The sequence below is a fragment of the Doryrhamphus excisus genome, linkage group LG4 (assembly GCF_037039965.1).
Source record: "Doryrhamphus excisus strain RoL-2023G ecotype Guam linkage group LG4, RoL_Dexc_Guam_v1.1, whole genome shotgun sequence".
In the NCBI taxonomy this organism is placed as follows: domain Eukaryota; kingdom Metazoa; phylum Chordata; class Actinopteri; order Syngnathiformes; family Syngnathidae; genus Doryrhamphus; species Doryrhamphus excisus.
In genome coordinates, this window is record NC_136360.1 from 20,827,075 (window position 1) to 20,845,289 (window position 18,215).

The 18,215-nt window shown below is 42.6% G+C and overlaps 1 protein-coding gene across 1 annotated transcript in view; it reads right to left on the reverse strand.

The window, feature by feature from the left end:
- The window catches only part of insrb (insulin receptor b), a 103,395-nt gene that overhangs the window by 22,264 nt on the left and 62,916 nt on the right, over positions 1–18,215 (reverse strand). The window contains exons 3-4 of the mRNA XM_058073090.2: positions 9,331–9,539; positions 9,121–9,254 (exon numbers count right to left, since the gene is read on the reverse strand). Coding sequence (XP_057929073.2) covers positions 9,121–9,254; positions 9,331–9,539 — 343 coding nt within the window. The remainder of the gene's footprint in view (positions 1–9,120; positions 9,255–9,330; positions 9,540–18,215) is intronic.

Here is an 18,215-nt window from a genome sequence, read left to right on the forward strand (position 1 = left end):
CAGCAACCAGGAAGTGAAAGAGGTTACGCGCCAAGGAGGTTGCACACACAGTTCAATTGCAAAATCATTGTTTGTGTTGTTTATGTTGTGGCATGGTTGCTCAGATATTTTGGCTAAATATACTATATGGAGGATTTTGCAATTGAACTGTGTGTGCACGCGCGCAACCTCCTTGGCGCGTAACCTCCTTCACTTCCTGGTTGCTGCATAGCGCTGTTTCACAAGGAAAAGACGCAGGTCGTTCTGCCATCTTGTGGCTTTTTGTCGGCTTCAAACTGCACCATACACGATGATGTCTTCTATTGTGGAGTTGCATCATCACCTCTTTGTGGTTCTAGTCTTTGGGAGCGAGCGGTCGGGTTGAAAAAACGCCTCCCCCACAGAGACTAAGCGACTGTACGACATTTCACTCGCCATTGTTCTATGAGGCGTTTAGGTACTGAGTCAAGGTACTGAGTCAAGGCACAGAGTGCGCGCACTTCCTGCCTGTTTGGAGGCAAGAGGGGGAAAAAAAACAATATATGGAAATATATGGCGGCCGGCAAAATGATCAAATGAATTTTTGTTCATGTTTGTTATGAGCGGCGACCCATTCCACTTAGTCCAACAGTCTTCGGATGTGTCATCTAACTTTGCCCCACCTTTGCTACAAAGGGAGACTACTATCCTGCATTTTTCTCCTAGTTTCTCTTTTCGTTTGACACGATACATAATAAATACGATCAATTACATCGCTAACAGATAGCTTCTTAGCATTCATGTAGTTTTTTCAAACTTTTTTCACTTTTCAAACGCCACAGCGATAGGAACAAGTCTCGGGCATCGTCGCGATGGTAGCATTTCAGGTGGCTGATGGATCCATGGATTTAGTTTTTATTGTAATGTGTGTTTAAAATGTGTTAAGCCACACCAATTAGGTACCATCATCCTCAAGTTGGTCCTTTTTCTTTAGCTTTTTGCTCCAATTAATTCAACTAACAATACTAAGCAAATAGGAATGTGAGGGCTTTGATGAATTGAGTTGAGATGAGATTTTCTACGGCAAAATAGCACAAAAATCCCAGCAAAACAGAGCCTCCGCTGTCTTTTGAAAGCCATTTACAACCATTTGACATTTCAAATGCCAAAAACTGCGTAGTGCGGTGAGCTGAACTGGACGCTTGGGGGTAAAGAGCGCAATACCGTCCGTGACATATTGAGTGTTGTGCCTGAAGTTGTCACAAACAACAAGCGGATTGTTCTATTTTTTGAAAACGAGAACCCCGAATCAATGCCACAAATAATCACGTTGATGCAGACTGTTTGGACATAGAGCGGCAGATGACTGAATGCGATGATGAACATGACACAGCACTTTCACACAAGGCTCACAGTGTTCAGAGGAACTGGACTCCTCGAGGTGGGCCTCGTACTTCGAGAAATCCCGGTTGAAATATCGCTCCTTCGCATAGTAGCGAAGCTGAGTACATCATGTATACAAGCAATCAAGACAGTTTCATTGGCACTGCCGAGTACAGCATAGAGCCTCATCATTTGGGCATCCACACATAAACACTGGAGTTGTGGCAGCCGTAAACCGAAGTGACCGGATATCCGCCAGAAATACAGTAAAGTCTCGTTATATCGATATCGGTTATAACGAATTACTACTTATTACGATACTATTTTTACAATTTCTAGTCTTTTATATAATTAGTTCCGTTAGTACGATACCCGGTTATTATGATAATCCGGTTACTACGATGCCCTTTTCATCTCCCGCCAGCCAATTTGGTCTGCTTATATCGATACAAAAGCAGCTTAAATCAATCTTTGCTTAAGGATTTCAATACCAAAAAAGAACACGGCGAACGGCTGCTTCCAGTCAACTTTATTTTTCACACTTCCACCACCAGAGCGCAGCACACACACCGATTCCCGCACTTCCTGGTTCACAGGTCATGCTCAACCCGCCCCACATAGCTGGCCAAACACATGCCTGCAACAGAAGAACCAACTGACATAGCATACACACCTATTCCAACGAAGACACAAGCGTTGAATCGTTTGTGTTAAAAGGTGAAAAGAGGAAGCAGAATAAGTACATTAATAGTAATGTAAACGTTGCAGTTTTTTGTTTTCCATACATGTACTCATACATGTACTGAGTTGCAAGAGTGCGTTATGAAAATAATAAATTTTGAAAAAAAATGTGACCCATCTGACTTTAACCGAATTGTGTTATGTATATGAATGCAATCATTTTTTGCAACAATGTTTATGGTTTTGTCTGCTGAAGCGTGAGGATTTTGCATTGGTTGAATTTTAGAAAAGAAATAGTCATTAAAAAAGCGTAAAGACGTTTTTATTTAATGCATTGAAGCGCCGAAGAACTGGAGTCTGAGGCGGAGTGTCGAATTTGGGAGAAAACTTTATTTTTCTTGCCAACATTAACTTGCTCTCTCTTGCTACGTAAAGGCATGAAAGACATGAAAGCCACAACAGGAAGCGGAAAACCCCCGTCCCTCGCGCCTACCCCTCCGGGTGGCAACACCTTCCCTATCGATAGTTCCGGGGTGAATTATGTCCCGGTAACCTATCACTACAGCGTAAGTTTATTTTTATTTACTGTAGTACAAAATTTATTGTAGTACAAAAGCATGCTAGATACGCAATCCATGAACTGAAGGAGAAAATTACATGCCATATCAAATATCCGCCCACTTTTAATGCAGTTCGGCGCAGGATCGGATATATGGATAGTCCGGTTATTTTCCGACTCCTGAGAATATCGATATAACGAGACTTTACTGTACTGAGATGATTGTAGTTACACTCACCAGGTATCACTAGACTTGTATCCGGTGGACAGTACGTCCCTAAAACAACGTGAGAGCTTGGCTGCCGGGAAAAGAGTCGTTGCACATGCTCCGTAGCTTAGCACGACTGAAGAAAAGAATGGATGTAAAGAGTAGCAGGTGAGCTAGCTGGCATGACCTCATAAACTTGAGCAGCCAGAACAACCTTGGCGAGTATGGTCACTTTTTGTTTTGAAATTTGCTTTTACTATATATTTACTCACTATTGTTACGACATTTTGAGTATGGGATTGTTTACCTTTCCAAGCTAACAGCATTTTCAGTGCACTCTTGTGACAAATACCGTATTTTCTGGACTATAAGTCGCTCCGGAGTACATGTCGTACAAGGCCAAAAATGCATAATTAGGTAGAAAAAAAACATACATAAGTTGTACTGGAGTATAAGTCGCATTTTTTGCGTGTAATTTATTTTCCTAATTACTTGACCAAAACATTACGTCCTCTTGGAAGGCAAGTTCTAACAATAAAAGAATAGAGAACAGGCTGAATAGGTGTAATATATGCTAACACAATGGTTATTCAGCTACACCAAAAAATAAAAATAAACATGAACAGAAAAGGTGTCCAGTGTTTATGTAACATAAACAGTTTTTCATTTATAAGTCGCTCTGGAGTATAAGTCACAGGAACAGACAACCTATGAAAAAAAAGTTTGACTTACAGTCCGGAAAATACGGTACTTCTACTTATCTGTGCTTGGACATATTTTTGACCTATGATGTTATTTCCACGTTTCTGACCAATAAATGTAGTAGAATGTTGGATTCTGGTGTTAAACCATGCCAACATTTCAGATCATGAGGTTTGTGCATTTGGAAGTAAGCATTGAAAGAAGTTTGGGATGGCTGTGAACGCTCGCTTTCAAGAGATTTTTTTGAATACTGTCTCTCTGTGACATCACAGAGTGCCAGGCTTCCTTATATGGGTATGTGATGTTGGTGCACTACCCTAAGCTCTGCTTCTGTGTTTACGGTGTTAGCAATATCTCCCAGGAAGTGTTTCTTTGGGTGCATTTGTTTACACTTCCGAACAAGGCAAACATCAGGCAGAGGTGGTTGGAGTTCCCGATTCCCTTCCGGCAAAAGAAACATCAACCACAAAGAGATTTACACCCCTCATAAACACAACATCCAAGACAACAAAAATCACACAAAGCAGCTGCAGTCCCCAACGGACCTCTCGCTGCAAACATGCGCTTCTGCACATAGTCGCATACGGCGATGAGTGCTGCAACAAAACCAGGCCGCCTTTCAGCAAATTCATTCAGGGACGGGCGCACACACACACACGACCCCATGAAGGAGGAAAACGCTTCATTCACAAATGAGTTCCCTCTCAAAAGAAAGATAATCCCTCTTTAATTCTGAATGCAGCCTTGACAGCTTCCTAAAAAATACCACTGCCTCACACGTCAACTAAAATGCAGCGTTTAATTGGCGGACAGAAAAACGTAAGCATTTAGAGCTCCCCACTAATCGACATTTAGCTGTCTCTTTGCTCCGGCTAACAGGAGGCTGCTGTTGTTGTTGGAGCATGCTAGCTTTGCACCAACTGCCTTTTCATTTGATGGTTTGCACGTAAAACATTAACATCGGCCCCTCCCCTCTGGAAGCACACCCGAGAGACAAACACCAACAAACACCTTCTTGCTTTCCAAGCCATGTGATGAATGCAGTTGGAGCATCAACATCAGCAGTGGCTCGAGTGGCCCTCGTGGATATTTACATATTTCTATTCATCCATTACAAAAATAGTTGTCAATTAATTACGTTTTTGCAGCTCTAGCTAGCCCAACAGCTTGTTAGCTTGCTAGCTTGTAAGCTAGCAGCCGCCTTTAGGCCTCGCAGCATAAGAGTTGAGCATTGTGATGTGAACTGAGAGCAATAGGTCAAGTGAAGGTGACTATAGGGGTGTTATATCATGTCTACAGGGCTTTAATTATGTTAAAAACCATATTTACAAAGTTAGAAAGAAGTTGCAAACTGGAAAAATGGAGTGAAGGGCTGTTGCAAGGGAGGGAGAGACAGGTTTATTTGACGCTTAGTTATCACTGTCCATTTCATAGGAGCAGATCCTTTCACGGGTTTAAAAATATCATCTTTATCCTCCATGATGTTTGCACCGTTTCAGTGCCTTGGACGGGGTTTCTCCCTTTTCCCACTTTGCAACGTCTAATTTCACTCTCACTCTTTTGACATCCTGCCAACAGAAGAGTTGGTAAGCATCATGAACAAAACGGGACCATGAAATGTGATAACTAGAGAAGGTAACACGAGGACCGCCTGTAAGCATGTCCATCTCCATCCTAAGAAACGCTCCTTTGCTCGCCGTGACTCCTCAGCAAGTGGAAACACTCTGTAATGGTCTCTACTAAACAACAGCAGGAGGCAAATCTCAAAAGTATTTTGTGTTGTCTTTGGTTCCTCCCCTCCTCCTGCACGGAAAGTCATCTATTCGGCTCCTTGAAAAGCAACGCTCCAGTTGCGGCGTAGAAAGAGAGAATGTTTTGGCCGGTTGGAGTGAAAAACACAGACGCACAGGCAGACTGCAGGCTGGGTCCGGAGTGGCGCTTGTGCAGGGACAGTGTTTATCTGTCCGCTGTGAACCCGGTGACTTGGGCAACGGTGTCTGCTAGAACCATCTGGAACAGGCCGTGCGGGTCTGGCGGAAGCAGACGCCTCACATCCGTGCTAACTGCGTTCTTTTGCTATCTTATTATTCACTTCATACATAGTTAGTTTTATTTACTCTTAGAAATGAATTAAATAATCTTGTGAAAAAAATTTTTCTTCTAATAATATTATGACTTTATGCCCATATTATGGCTTACACCAAAGAACTAATTTGTTCTAAAATATTTAAACTATTTTCTACTATTTTCTTTTTATAACTCTAAGTTTTACAAAATCATATTTTTTTCCTTTAATATTTCAATAAGATATTTTTTCTCACAATATGATGACGATGATGAAGTTTGTGTGTAAAAATCTTTGTTCTTGTTAGAATAATTTTTTCCCTTATTCTCCTAAAATTACATGTTTTATTTTTTTCTAATTTGTGCTGTTTTTTTTAAATTTTCACTGTCAACTTTCCTCCCATCAATTTTCTTCTTGTAATTCTGATTTAATTCCCAAAATATTTTCACTTCATACTTGCAACATAACAAAAATTATTTATATTTTATTTACAAATATTAATAAAAAATATTTAAACCATATGCTACTAAAATGACAATCCTTCACATAATCTCATTATTCTTGTGAAATTGTAAATTTTGTAACCCCTCATAATATTTTGCCTTTTTTCCTTGTAAAATTATGGCCCATTTCCCTTTTTTTTTAACATAGATTTTTCACATGATATACAGTAAAGTCTCGTTATATCGATATCGGTTATAACAAATTACTACTTATTACGATACTATTTTCATTTCCCGGCAAATTTCTAGTCTTTTATGATATAATTAGTTCCGTTAGTACGATACCCGGTTATTATGATAATCCGGTTACTACGATGCCCTTTTCATCTCCCGCCAGCCAATTTGGTCTGCTTATATCCATACAAAAAGCAGCTTAAATCAGGACTATCCATATATCCGATCCTGCGCCGAACTGCATTAAAAGTGGGCAATAATGCACTCGACATTGTTCTATAGTATAGAACAATGTCGAGCAGCTTAAATCAATCTTTGCTTAAGGATTTCAATACCAAAAAAGAACACGGAGAACGGCTGCTTCCAGTCAACTTTATTTTTCACACTTCCACCACCAGAGCGCAGCACACACACACCGATTCCCGCACTTCCTGGTTCACAGGTCATGCTCAACCCGCCCCACATAGCTGGCCAAACACATGCCTGCAACAGAAGAACCAACTGACATAGCATACACACCTATTCCAACGAAGACACAAGCGTACAAATACATGTATTTAATTGTGTTGTATTCAGATATCTTTTTATCGCTTGCAATAATCACTGTTTTTCATATGTACATGCTGGCGTTCGTTGGTTCTTCTGTTGCAGGCATGTGTTTGGCCAGCTATGTGGGGCGGGTTGAGCATGACCCGTGAACCAGGAAGTGCGGGAATCGGTGTGTGTGTGTGCTGTGCTCTGGTGGTGGAAGTGTGAAAACTAAAGTTGACTGGAAGCAGCCGTTCGTCGTGTTCTTTGAAATCCTTAAGCAAAGATTGATTTAAGCTGCTCGACATTGTTCTATACTATAGAACAATGTCGAGTGCATTATTGCCCACTTTTAATGCAGTTCGGCGCAGGATCGGATATATGGATAGTCCGGTTATATCGGTATTTTTTCCGACTCCCGAGAATATCGATATAACGAGACTTTACTGTATTTAGAATATGCCAATAAAAACGGCAAGAACCGCGGTCCGCACAGGCCCCTGGTAATCCCCACCGGCTGGCAGCATGCAGTCCGAGTCGCCCTCTGTCTCCTGCGTCCCCACACATGCACACGGACCGAACACGTGGAGAAGGCCGTGATCGGGGTTGAATTGACCGTTACCATTTCCACTGGCTCTACTAAAAGCTCACACTGGCATTCAAGTACATGTGCAAAATCCTTCATTTCTGTCGCTGTCCTTTTAATTCCCCCCTCGTCGCTCTTGCAAGAAATTGCTCCTATTCCCACTTCAGACTCATCTTGGACGGCTACTTGCTACACGAACTGTTGTCACATTTTCCAAGGCCACAAAAAGACAACAGGGTACTTTTCTTTCCCCTGCCCCGACCTATGAGAATGGAACGGTGCTTTCAGAGCCCACACTGGTCCTCGAGCAAAAACACCACGCACGCTATTTACTACTCAAATCATTCTACAGATATTTTGTCTTCAATCAATCTGAACTTTTCAACTTGTTTTCATGTTGAGTCATATTCGAGGGTCTTGGAGGCTTACCTCTGCAGCAGCCATGCTGACCACAGCAACCCTCAACTCTGATTAAATATATTAAAAAAAAAAACAATCTGTAATACATTTGCTTCACATGAAATAATCACACTTAAGCCGCCTAGGAGAACAGGTTCCAAGTCACTGAGTAATCTTTCAAACAGGAAATTAATCAGTTATTGGCAGCAAAGCCACCCTGGAATTATAATCCCAACCAGCTTCCAAACGAAGCAACACTCGGCCAATGCCTACAAATGTTAACACTGATTCAAATGTTAACACTTTCTAATTCATAATTAGCTCACTGATCATATGGCTAACCATTTTAGGCATGGAATTTTGTGTATCAGGGGGCGTGGTTGCGGGCACCTTCACATCAAATCAATATGGCAGCATCTGTCATTTTTATAGGATTTTTAAGATTTCTTATTCATTCATTCATTCATTCATTTTCTACCGCTTTTTCCTCACGAGGGTCGCGGGGGTGCTGGAGCCTATCCCAGCTGTCTTCGAGAGGCGGGGTACACCCTGGACTGGTCGCCAGCCAATCACAGGGCACATATAGACAAACAACCATTCACACTCACATTCATACCTATGGACAATTTGGAGTGGCCAATTAACCTAGCATGTTTTTGGAATGTGGGAGGAAACCGGAGTACCCGGAGAAAACCCACGCATGCACGGGGAGAACATGTAAACTCCACACAGAGATGCCCAAGGGTGGAATTGAACCCTGGTCTCCTAGCTGTGAGGTCTGCGCACTAACCACTAAACCGCCGTGCCGCCCGATTCCTTATTTATAAATCAAATATTTTGGTAGTTAGAGCATAGAAAACTTATTAGTTCATGTTATTAGAGCCCCGAGACATATAATAACACCCCTATAGTCTATTTTTCCATTGAAATATGTACTGTAGAATATCATATTTAAGTGTGTTCCTTTACAAAACATCGACGTTGCATTCTTCCATTACGTGGCCCTCGCCGGAAAGGAACCCCCCCAGTGATGGGTCTGCTGTGACCCGTCATTAAGCATCCAAAATGGTGTCCTTGAGCATGCTAAAGGATCTGCTGCGAAGAAAGTGACAGTAATAACCAGGCAGTGCAATGGTCTTATTATGGAGATGGAAAGTCATGCCAATGACTAGGAATGATTAGGAATTCTAAGCAGTTGTTCAAATGGGATGATGTCTACGTAAGGAATGGGCACCTAACAGAGTGTATACCTAACATAGGATGGGGACACACAAGAGTCTGCCCTTTTCGTTCATGGCCACTACCAATAAGGTGCCCATGTTAATAAGCCATCAGTGGTGTGTGTGTGTGTGTGTGTGTGTGTGTCAGACATACATGGAGGAGTTTATTGTGGTGTATCCAGAAGGACACTCTGGAATACAGGCGCCGTTGTGGATGACGTATTCATGGCAACCAGACTCCCGGCCTTGGTTTAGCCTCTTGGTCTCCTTACACTGGTTATGGAGGGCCTGTGAGAAAGAGCAGATGTTGTAAAACCAAACATCTCTCACGCCATCTTTGGGTGAATTCGTGCCAACAACCGACCTGGCAGAAGGAGAAGCTGACGCAGCGCCAGCCCCTGAAGACGTAGTATCCGGCGGGACACTTCTCCACACAGGTGTTGGCGTGCTGGAGGTTCCTGCAGGCCACGCAGCTGCTGGCGTTGCCCGGCTCAGAGCAGCCGCCCAGGCACTGGTCATGGCAGCACTGACCCTGGAGGTTGCAAGCGCCATGCTTACAGCGGTCCAGGCACACTGCACAGAGATGGGGGGAAGGGGAAGATGGTGGTTAATAAACAGATGAACGTAGACATTTGAATGCTGTCCCTCTGTAAACATGATACTGCCCATCACTTGATGGCTTTGTAAAACCAACAAACAAAAAACAGGCTTCGCTACACATCTTAAAATAATCTTCCATCAGTCAGCTACAAATGTAAGAGCTGGAAGTTTGTCCACATTGTTTTTCCTCGCCAAATAAGCTAACCTAGCATGATGCTCACATAGCTATGCTAGTTGTGCTAACATTTGCGTCCTTCTGTCTTCTTCGTGTACTCCTTCTATATTACATAGGTTGCCACATATATGGTATGTATTATATTAGCCACGTATACATGGACCCAAATATTCCAATTGCATTCAGTTTATTTGCTGAACTGAAAAAAATGAACTTTTGTATACACCTCATTCCCAAAGAAAAGTACCAATCCAAATGAACATATAATCAGATTCCCAGGGGTGGAATATTCCTTTCCCCAATCCGATTGAGGTATCTTGTACTCGCTCAAACGGAAAGTTGTCAGGGTGCCTTCTTCTTCCTGGTGTTTTTCTTCTTCTGTTGTTTATTGGTGGTTGGCAAGCAGCTTTCGTGTGCATTACCGCCATCTGTGGAACAGAATCTAAACCCTTCTATACGCCATTCACAAGTCCAGTTTTATTAAAAAAAGAAAATATATATCTATATAAAACATGTCCTGAGTTTAATTATAAAATATTAGCAAGATTGAATTTGATCTTTTCCTGTTTAAATTGATCCCGGGTGCGTTCTTTAAGCGCATGCTCAGATATGACATAACACGCAGATCCAGACGTTCTTCACTTTTAAAAATGGAGGCCAGCAATCGGCACTGGACTAAGCAAAGTTTGTTTTTGATTCAAACTAAATTTCAAGACTGGACCGACGAAAAACTGGCAATACGGAGTTATTCCAACAAGTGAAAGAAAAACTCAGGGGAAGTCGGTATCACGTGATGTCGATGTTTACGTTTTACTGGGCATGCCCCATTGACTAGTCTGTTTGATTATAGCAGTGCATGTAGACGAGATTGGAATATTTCTTTCCATGTACAGTAAAGTCTCGTTATATCGATATCGGTTATAACGAATTACTACTTATTACGATACTATTTTCATTTCCCGGCAAATTTCTAGTCTTTTATGATATAATTAGTTCCGTTAGTACGATACCCGGTTATTATGATAATCCGGTTACTACGATGCCCTTTTCATCTCCCGCCAGCCAATTTGGTCTGCTTATATCGATACAAAAGCAGCTTAAATCAATCTTTGCTTAAGGATTTCAATACCAAAAAAGAACACGGCGAACGGCTGCTTCCAGTCAACTTTATTTTTCACACTTCCACCACCAGAGCACAGCACAAACACAGAGTGCATTATTGCCCACTTTTAATGCAGTTCGGCGCAGGATCGGATATATGGATAGTTCGGTTATATCGGTATTTTTTCAGACTCCCGAGAATATCGATATAACGAGACTTTACTGTATATGTTTTTGGAAAAGTCATGTGGAAAGATTCCATTCTGAAAGAGAAAAACTCCCCATGTAAACGTGGCTACTGTCGTACACTCTACGGTCAAAGCAACACACACCCACTGGAACATCCGGGGACCATTTGCATTTTTTGGAAAAAGTGGTAGGGTTGCATCCTTTGGTCTTGTACTATGTGGCTCTCGTGATGGGGAAAGGTTTGGTCTAAAACTTACGTTCTGTCCCCTCACTGTCTGTCATCAAAGACACAAAGTAGTTGGGTGAAACTTAGGATTTAACAGAATTGGCACAAATCGGAACTATTAGAGCCCAAGGCTAACGAGCGTGAAAGTGCACACTATTAGACAAGCTCCAGCTGCAATTTGCATGCAAACATGCAACAGAGAGAGCGCTGATTGCTCACAGCCGCCATCTGCAGCTCCATGGAGACGACGAGTGGAATGGCCAATGGGCTGAACATGATATGTCATTGGCTAATGTCAGCTTTCATTTGACCTATTGGGAAACAAGGCTCGGTGTCAATGTGATCGGATTAGCCGCCAGGTTCAAGCGGTGCCCTGTAACGATCTAATAAACGAACCGTTATTGCCTCATTTGTGGCCCAGTAGAGACTCATTACATCTCAAACTAGCCACTGACCTTTCCACCACATGCACAAACTGCGACAAACAAAACAAGGACCCATAATAAATCATCTTGGGGGGGGCGGGGTATATTGAAGCTACATTTTAATAGCGACGAACAAAACACTGGACACGTATTAGATATCACAGGTACAAATAACGACCACTTCCATCTTTATCAAGCATCGTCCACTTCCTGTTCCTGCAGGAGCTTTAAAGTAAACATTTAACAGTCTGTGATAATTCACTATTAAGACGTTATGCTCTGATTAGGGATTCGTGCTTTCCATTCCGATTCCATGAGATCCACCCCCCTCTTAAATGGAGCTTCAAACACAGACCCGTGCAACAAATAAATAAAGATATTTAAAAAATAAGCGTTTGGATGTTTTACCTTTGTTTAGCCTCCATTTGTGTGAAAGGATTTTTTACAGACACCTGAATTTAGTTACCAATACATAAATAAACTACTTATTTATTTTTTTTTACAATACTTTTAATCTACCTATCATTTTTAGATAGGAAAGTACAATAATCCAAATCAATATTTTTATTCGAGAGAAATCTGTCCTGTTTTTACACTTATTTATTTCCCTTTTTACTGCATTCTAATGACAGAAAATGAGTTAACATGAGCTAGCTAACAATGTGTGTTCAATTATACAAAAATTCAATTTTAGCACTTAGCAATTTTGTTTGTTGGTTTTCTTCATACATTTTTAGAATGTACATCAGGCTGCAAATTATTCGCACTTTGAACGCCTCATAATTTTGGACTTTTGTTGTAATATTCCAACTTTGACAATCTACCCACCCAAACTCCGAAATGTCTTTTTTTGCTGTTTGTGTTGCTTTTGTTTTCCATATATATCAACATCAATCATGTTCTTTTTCCACACATTATTATGACTTTATCCTCATGATATTTGGACTTTATTGTTGTAATAAACTTAACTTTTCAAAAAATAGTCTTGTTATTTTGTTTTATTTTGTAAATATAATCAACATTTCTGTGTTCTTTTTCCTCATATTGTTCTGACTTTATTCTCATAATATTCTGTCTTTGTTGTTTCAACATTTACATATCCATAATGTTGTGGCTTTATTCTCATAATATATTATTGTAATATTATAACAGTTTCCCAACCTAATTTGCTTAAAATTGCAACTTTATTTATTTATTTTCTCATAATATGCCAACTTTAGTAAAAAATGTTTTAAACTTTAATTTCAATAAAATTTATTTAGAATTTTAGAAAAGTTATGTTTCCCCCCATATCATATCATATATTTTTTTCTCCTATTACTATGACTTTATTCTCTTAATATTTCACCCAATAAACTATAATAATAATAAAATATTCTTATGCTGGTTTTGTTTTGTGTACTTTTCAAATGTGCCACGGATTAATTAAAAAAAACAAAAAAAAACGGCCAAGAGGCACACATGGCCTGTGGCACCGGGGACACCCCTCTGCATGTTAAAAGAGGGTCCATTCCTGGTGAAAGGTGGGGCTCTACTGTACAGCACGATGGGATGGGGCCCATGTACGCCCGCCCCTGCGGGATGCCAAGCCATGGCGGCTCACACGATTACTCATAAATGCCAAAGGTACAACCAGGACCCTCCCCACCCACTCCCCTCTTTCTCCCACCCAGGAGGGCTGCCTGTGGAGTTGCCTGTGCAAAAGCAGAGGACAGATGGGGTCATGGCGGGAGGGGACACGGGGGGGGGGGGCTTTATAGGTTTGGGAGGAAGAAAGGTATAGGAGGCTCTACCATGAAAAACAGGGGTGGCTGCAGCTTTCCCGACAGTGAATGCACCGCGGCAAACACACTCTTCACAGCCCTGCCCCCCCCCCCCCCCCCTTGACTGTCTGTGGTATGTGTACATGCTGAGAACACAGAGCGAGCGAGAGAGCGCTGGGCGATCCGGCTCCGGCCGGGACTCCATGCCAGATTGCTGCTCCAGCCCGAGATCCACCCTCGGCCTCAGCCAATGTGTTTGCTGGATGGGGGAGGCAGCTATTCAATGGCTTCTTCCATGTCAGGCAGGAGAGACCCCCGGGGTTAACCCTGGCCTTGCTGGGGCAGACGGGGAGGGGGGCGGCGGAGGAGTCAAGCTTGCAAAGACCTGGCTACTTCTACACGGGACTTTCAACCGCAGCAGCAGCAAAGTGGCGCTAGTCGAGGAATCTTTTAAGGTTCATTATAAAAAAAAAAACATTTTCCCTGCCCTCCTCCAGCAGGGAGGGGGTGTCAGCAAAGCTCCACGCCACTGCAGCATCCCTCCCCAACACCAGCTAGCCGCTACGCCAAACACGCTGCTTCATTCATCGCCGCCACAGCCTCACCCTGCGCCACTATCTCTCTATCTGCCCGCATTTCTAGGCCAGCCGGCCCCTCCCACTTTCATTCATACGCCTTGTTTTGTTTTGATGCCGCCTGGGATGGGGGATGGAGGAAGGCGGCACGGATGGGCGAGCGCTTTGCAACACGGAGGAGGAGGAGGAAGCAGAGCGGGAGGGGCGCCGTCCTATCATCTCTCATTAAAGGTAAACATGCACGCGCCTGGAAATCTCTGTGTCGTGCCGTCATGTGCCCGGACGCTTTTAAAACGCCAAGCCCGATCAAAGGTTGGCGGTGTTTACCTTGCGACGGGCTTGCGGCAGTAAAGAATCCCGGCTGCTGGGTCGACAGGGAAGGAACCTGGGAAAGGGCCGGCAGCCAATGGCGTGCAGCCACACACGGCAACACTTCCTGCTCTTAACACATAAAACCTCCCCTTTAATTGGCAGTGTTGTCTGCAGGCCAAGTGCTGGGAACAATAACAAACACGTTTTCGCCCCAGAGCCATTTACGCTGGAAAACACAAGCGCACAAGGCCATCCGCTCTCTCACACACACACACACACACACACACATGCGCAAAGCTGCTGGATTCACATTTACTATATTTGGCCACGGTGGGAGTCCTAAGCTTCAAAAGCTTTGCTATAAATGTTGTGTGAGATCTGATGTAAGACATCGGGCCTGGTCTGGAGAGACGTAAGAGGTGTAAACAAGATGGACTCCCACTTTTTAGCCCACAATCCATTCACTCCCGTTTTCGTTCTTCATAAGCGCCGCAGCCCCACCCCATGCCTGCTCGATGTGCAACTCCCAAACACGTGTCAGTCAGATGTCAGCGAGTTGGGCCACTATCTCTCTGTCATCTTAAGCGTGTTGTTTCCAGCCCAAAACCGCCGCACATCGCCTTCATCATCATGGACCCCAATTCAAAGAAAAGAGCGTCGTCAGGATTTGGCAGCCTTTCTTTCTTATTTTGCCTCGCTGTGCGGCTGCCACTCCCTCTCGCCGTTATTGACACACAGATAAAGAGCGGCTATTATGCAAGCCACTTTCCAAACACGGCAACCTGAGAGGTTCCAATAGAGCATGTGTCAAAAGTTCCACCTGGAAACATGCGTAGAGGGCTGGAATATCAATACAGTAAAGTCTCGTTATATCGATATTCTCGGGAGTCTGAAAAAATATCGATATAACTGGACTGTCGATATATCCGATCCTGCGCCGAACTGCATTAAAAGTGGGCAATAATGCACTAGTATAGAATAGTATAGAACAATGTCGAGCAGCTTAAATCAATCTTTGCTTAAGGATTTCAATACCAAAAAAGAACACGGCGAACGGCTGCTTCCAGTCAACTTTATTTTTCACACTTCCACCACTAGAGCACAGCACACACACCGATTCCCGCACTTCCTGGTTCACAGGTCATGCTCAACCCGCCCCACATAGCTGGCCAAACACATGCCTGCAACAGAAGAACCAACGAACGCCAGCATGTACATATGAAAAACAGTGATTATTGCAAGCGATAAAAAGATATCTGAATACAACACAATTAAATACATGTATTTGTACGCTTGTGTCTTTGTTGGAATAGGTGTGTATGCTATGTCAGTTGGTTCTTCTTTTGCAGGCATGTGTTTGGCCAGCTATGTGGGGCGGGTTGAGCATGACCTGTGAACCAGGAAGTGCGGGAATCGGTGTGTGTGCTGCGCTCTGGTGGTGGAAGTGTGAAAAATAAAGTTGACTGGAAGCAGCCGTTCGCCGTGTTCTTTTTTGGTATTGAAATCCTTAAGCAAAGATTGATTTAAGCTGCTTTTGTATCGATATAAGCAGACCAAATTGGCTGGCGGGAGATGAAAAGGGCATCGTAGTAACCGGATTATCATAATAACCGGGTATCGTACTAACGGAACTAATTATATCGTAAAAGACTAGAAATTTGCCGGGAAATGAAAATAGTATCGTAATAAGTAGTAATTCGTTATAACCGATATCGATATAACAAGACTTTACTGTACGTCTTTTTCAACCCAAGACGTATTTATATACAGTATGACATTTACCTTTGACACAAGCCGTAAAAACGGCCACAAGGTGACAAAAGGACATTTGCTAAGAGGCCGGCTAGCATGTTTCCTGTGTATGAACACCACCACAGCCAGCAGGAAGTGTGAAGGAGCACGGAGGAGTGTAGCGTGCAGAAGGTAACCATTGAAGGCTAATTTTAACACGGCACATTCCAAATATTAAAATTGTGCATATATATTTTAAAGAAATGATTTTCCTGCAAAACATCCATCTATAGTTGGTTACATATTTTGGCAAAATGAAGTAACTCCCTATTTAAAAAGATACCGTATTTTCTGGACTATAAGTCGTACAAGGACAAAAATACATAATTAAGTAGAAAAAACATACATAAGTCGCACTGGAGTATAAGTCACATTTATTTTAGTCAGTAATTTATTTTACAAACTACTTGACCAAAACAGACATTACGTCCTCTTGGAAGGCAAGTTCTAACAATAAAATAATAGAGAACAGGCTGAATAGGTGTAAGATATGCTAACACAATGGTTTTTCAACAAGTCCAGTGTTTATGTAACATAAACAGTTTTTTTTAATTTATAAGTCGCTCTGGAGTATAAGTCACAGGAACAGCCAACCTATGAAAAAAAAGTGTGACTTATAGTCCGGAAAATACGGTATTTATTGCCACTTGAGTCTCTTTTAGTCAAGGCTGTTTAGTGTTTGTATCCGCCACGACTGAACCGTCCGCCAGGGAAATACTCCCCCACACCAAGGTTCCCTCTCCTCCATTTCCACGAGATTCCGCGTGAAAAAGTAAATCCCGTTTTTCTTGGCCAATTCCGTGATTCCATCCACGATTCTGTGAATACAGAAATCCCATGACCTTATTCCAAGCCACAGGTGTCAAACTCAAGGCCAGGGGCCGGATTTGATTTGCCCCGTAACAGCCGGGAAATAATGTACGTATGTGAAAAAGACACTTATTTTATTTAGGAATTTTTATTGTTTTTAAAAAAACCTGTGTATACATATTTTACTTTTAACTATATTTTTATGATAATTTTGTAGTATTCATTTTGTTTTATAGTATTGTCAAAAATTTACATTGTCAAACTTAATTAAATATATATTTATTTATTTATTTATTGTTAAAAAAGACTTATTTTTAAATCAAAAAGGCATTTAATCTTTATTGCCAAATGTAGTGTTTGTTGTCAACATTGACCGAAACGTCTTTTTTTTGGTTTTTGTGTCGTGTTTGTTGGCCAAGCAATACAAAATATACACTATATTGCCAACTAGTCCAACTTTCCTTCCTCACCAGCATGTTACCCAGCATGCCTTGCAGCCGGTACATGATTGTAAATGATACAAGGTCACCCCTTGATCGCGGTACGTGATAGAGTTGCACTACCAAAGCTAGGTCCGGCTTAATGGAGCTCTGCTTTTTGCTGGGCTTTGGCTGTGTGCTCATCGATTTCCTTTCCTTTCCAGCACGCTCCCGGTCGGCCCTTCTTGTTACCATGGAGACGAGTCCAGACATTGACTGTCTGCAGTAATTAGTTGTGTGCTCTCAACGGGCCTTTTCTTAAGACGCCCCTCCAGTCTTCATTTGTGTCTGATCCTCATAGCTCGCCCGATTCCTTTAAACCCGTCCTCTGGCCTCCATCCTCCCTCGTCTCCTCTTGACCCTCCTCTGCCCCGCCCCGTCCCGCTTGGCTGAAGCGTCAAATCTGGTCTTCCGGAAACCCACAGCCACTAGATGTCATTAAAGACGCTAAGAGTGGAGGTAAAATCGATGCGTAGTACCGATGGCCCGCCTCGCCACTCCATTATTCTTCTCACACATTTGGCGTTACCGACCGTACGTCCTCATCCGGCTTTAGAAAACTGCAGTGCTGCATTGGCCACAAACGTAGCCCGCGATACGCCGTAGGAAAGACAGAGTCAACACATCCAGTGGTAGGATGCTACGTGGAAGACAGACAGCAGCTTTTGCTGACATGACAGTTGGGTGACTGGCAGCGGGCAGCGGGAGAACATCCATCCACTGAGCAGGACATCTGCATCACCGGCCCCACCATTTTCTTTCTTACTGCAAATGATTCTCATACACACACACACACACACGCA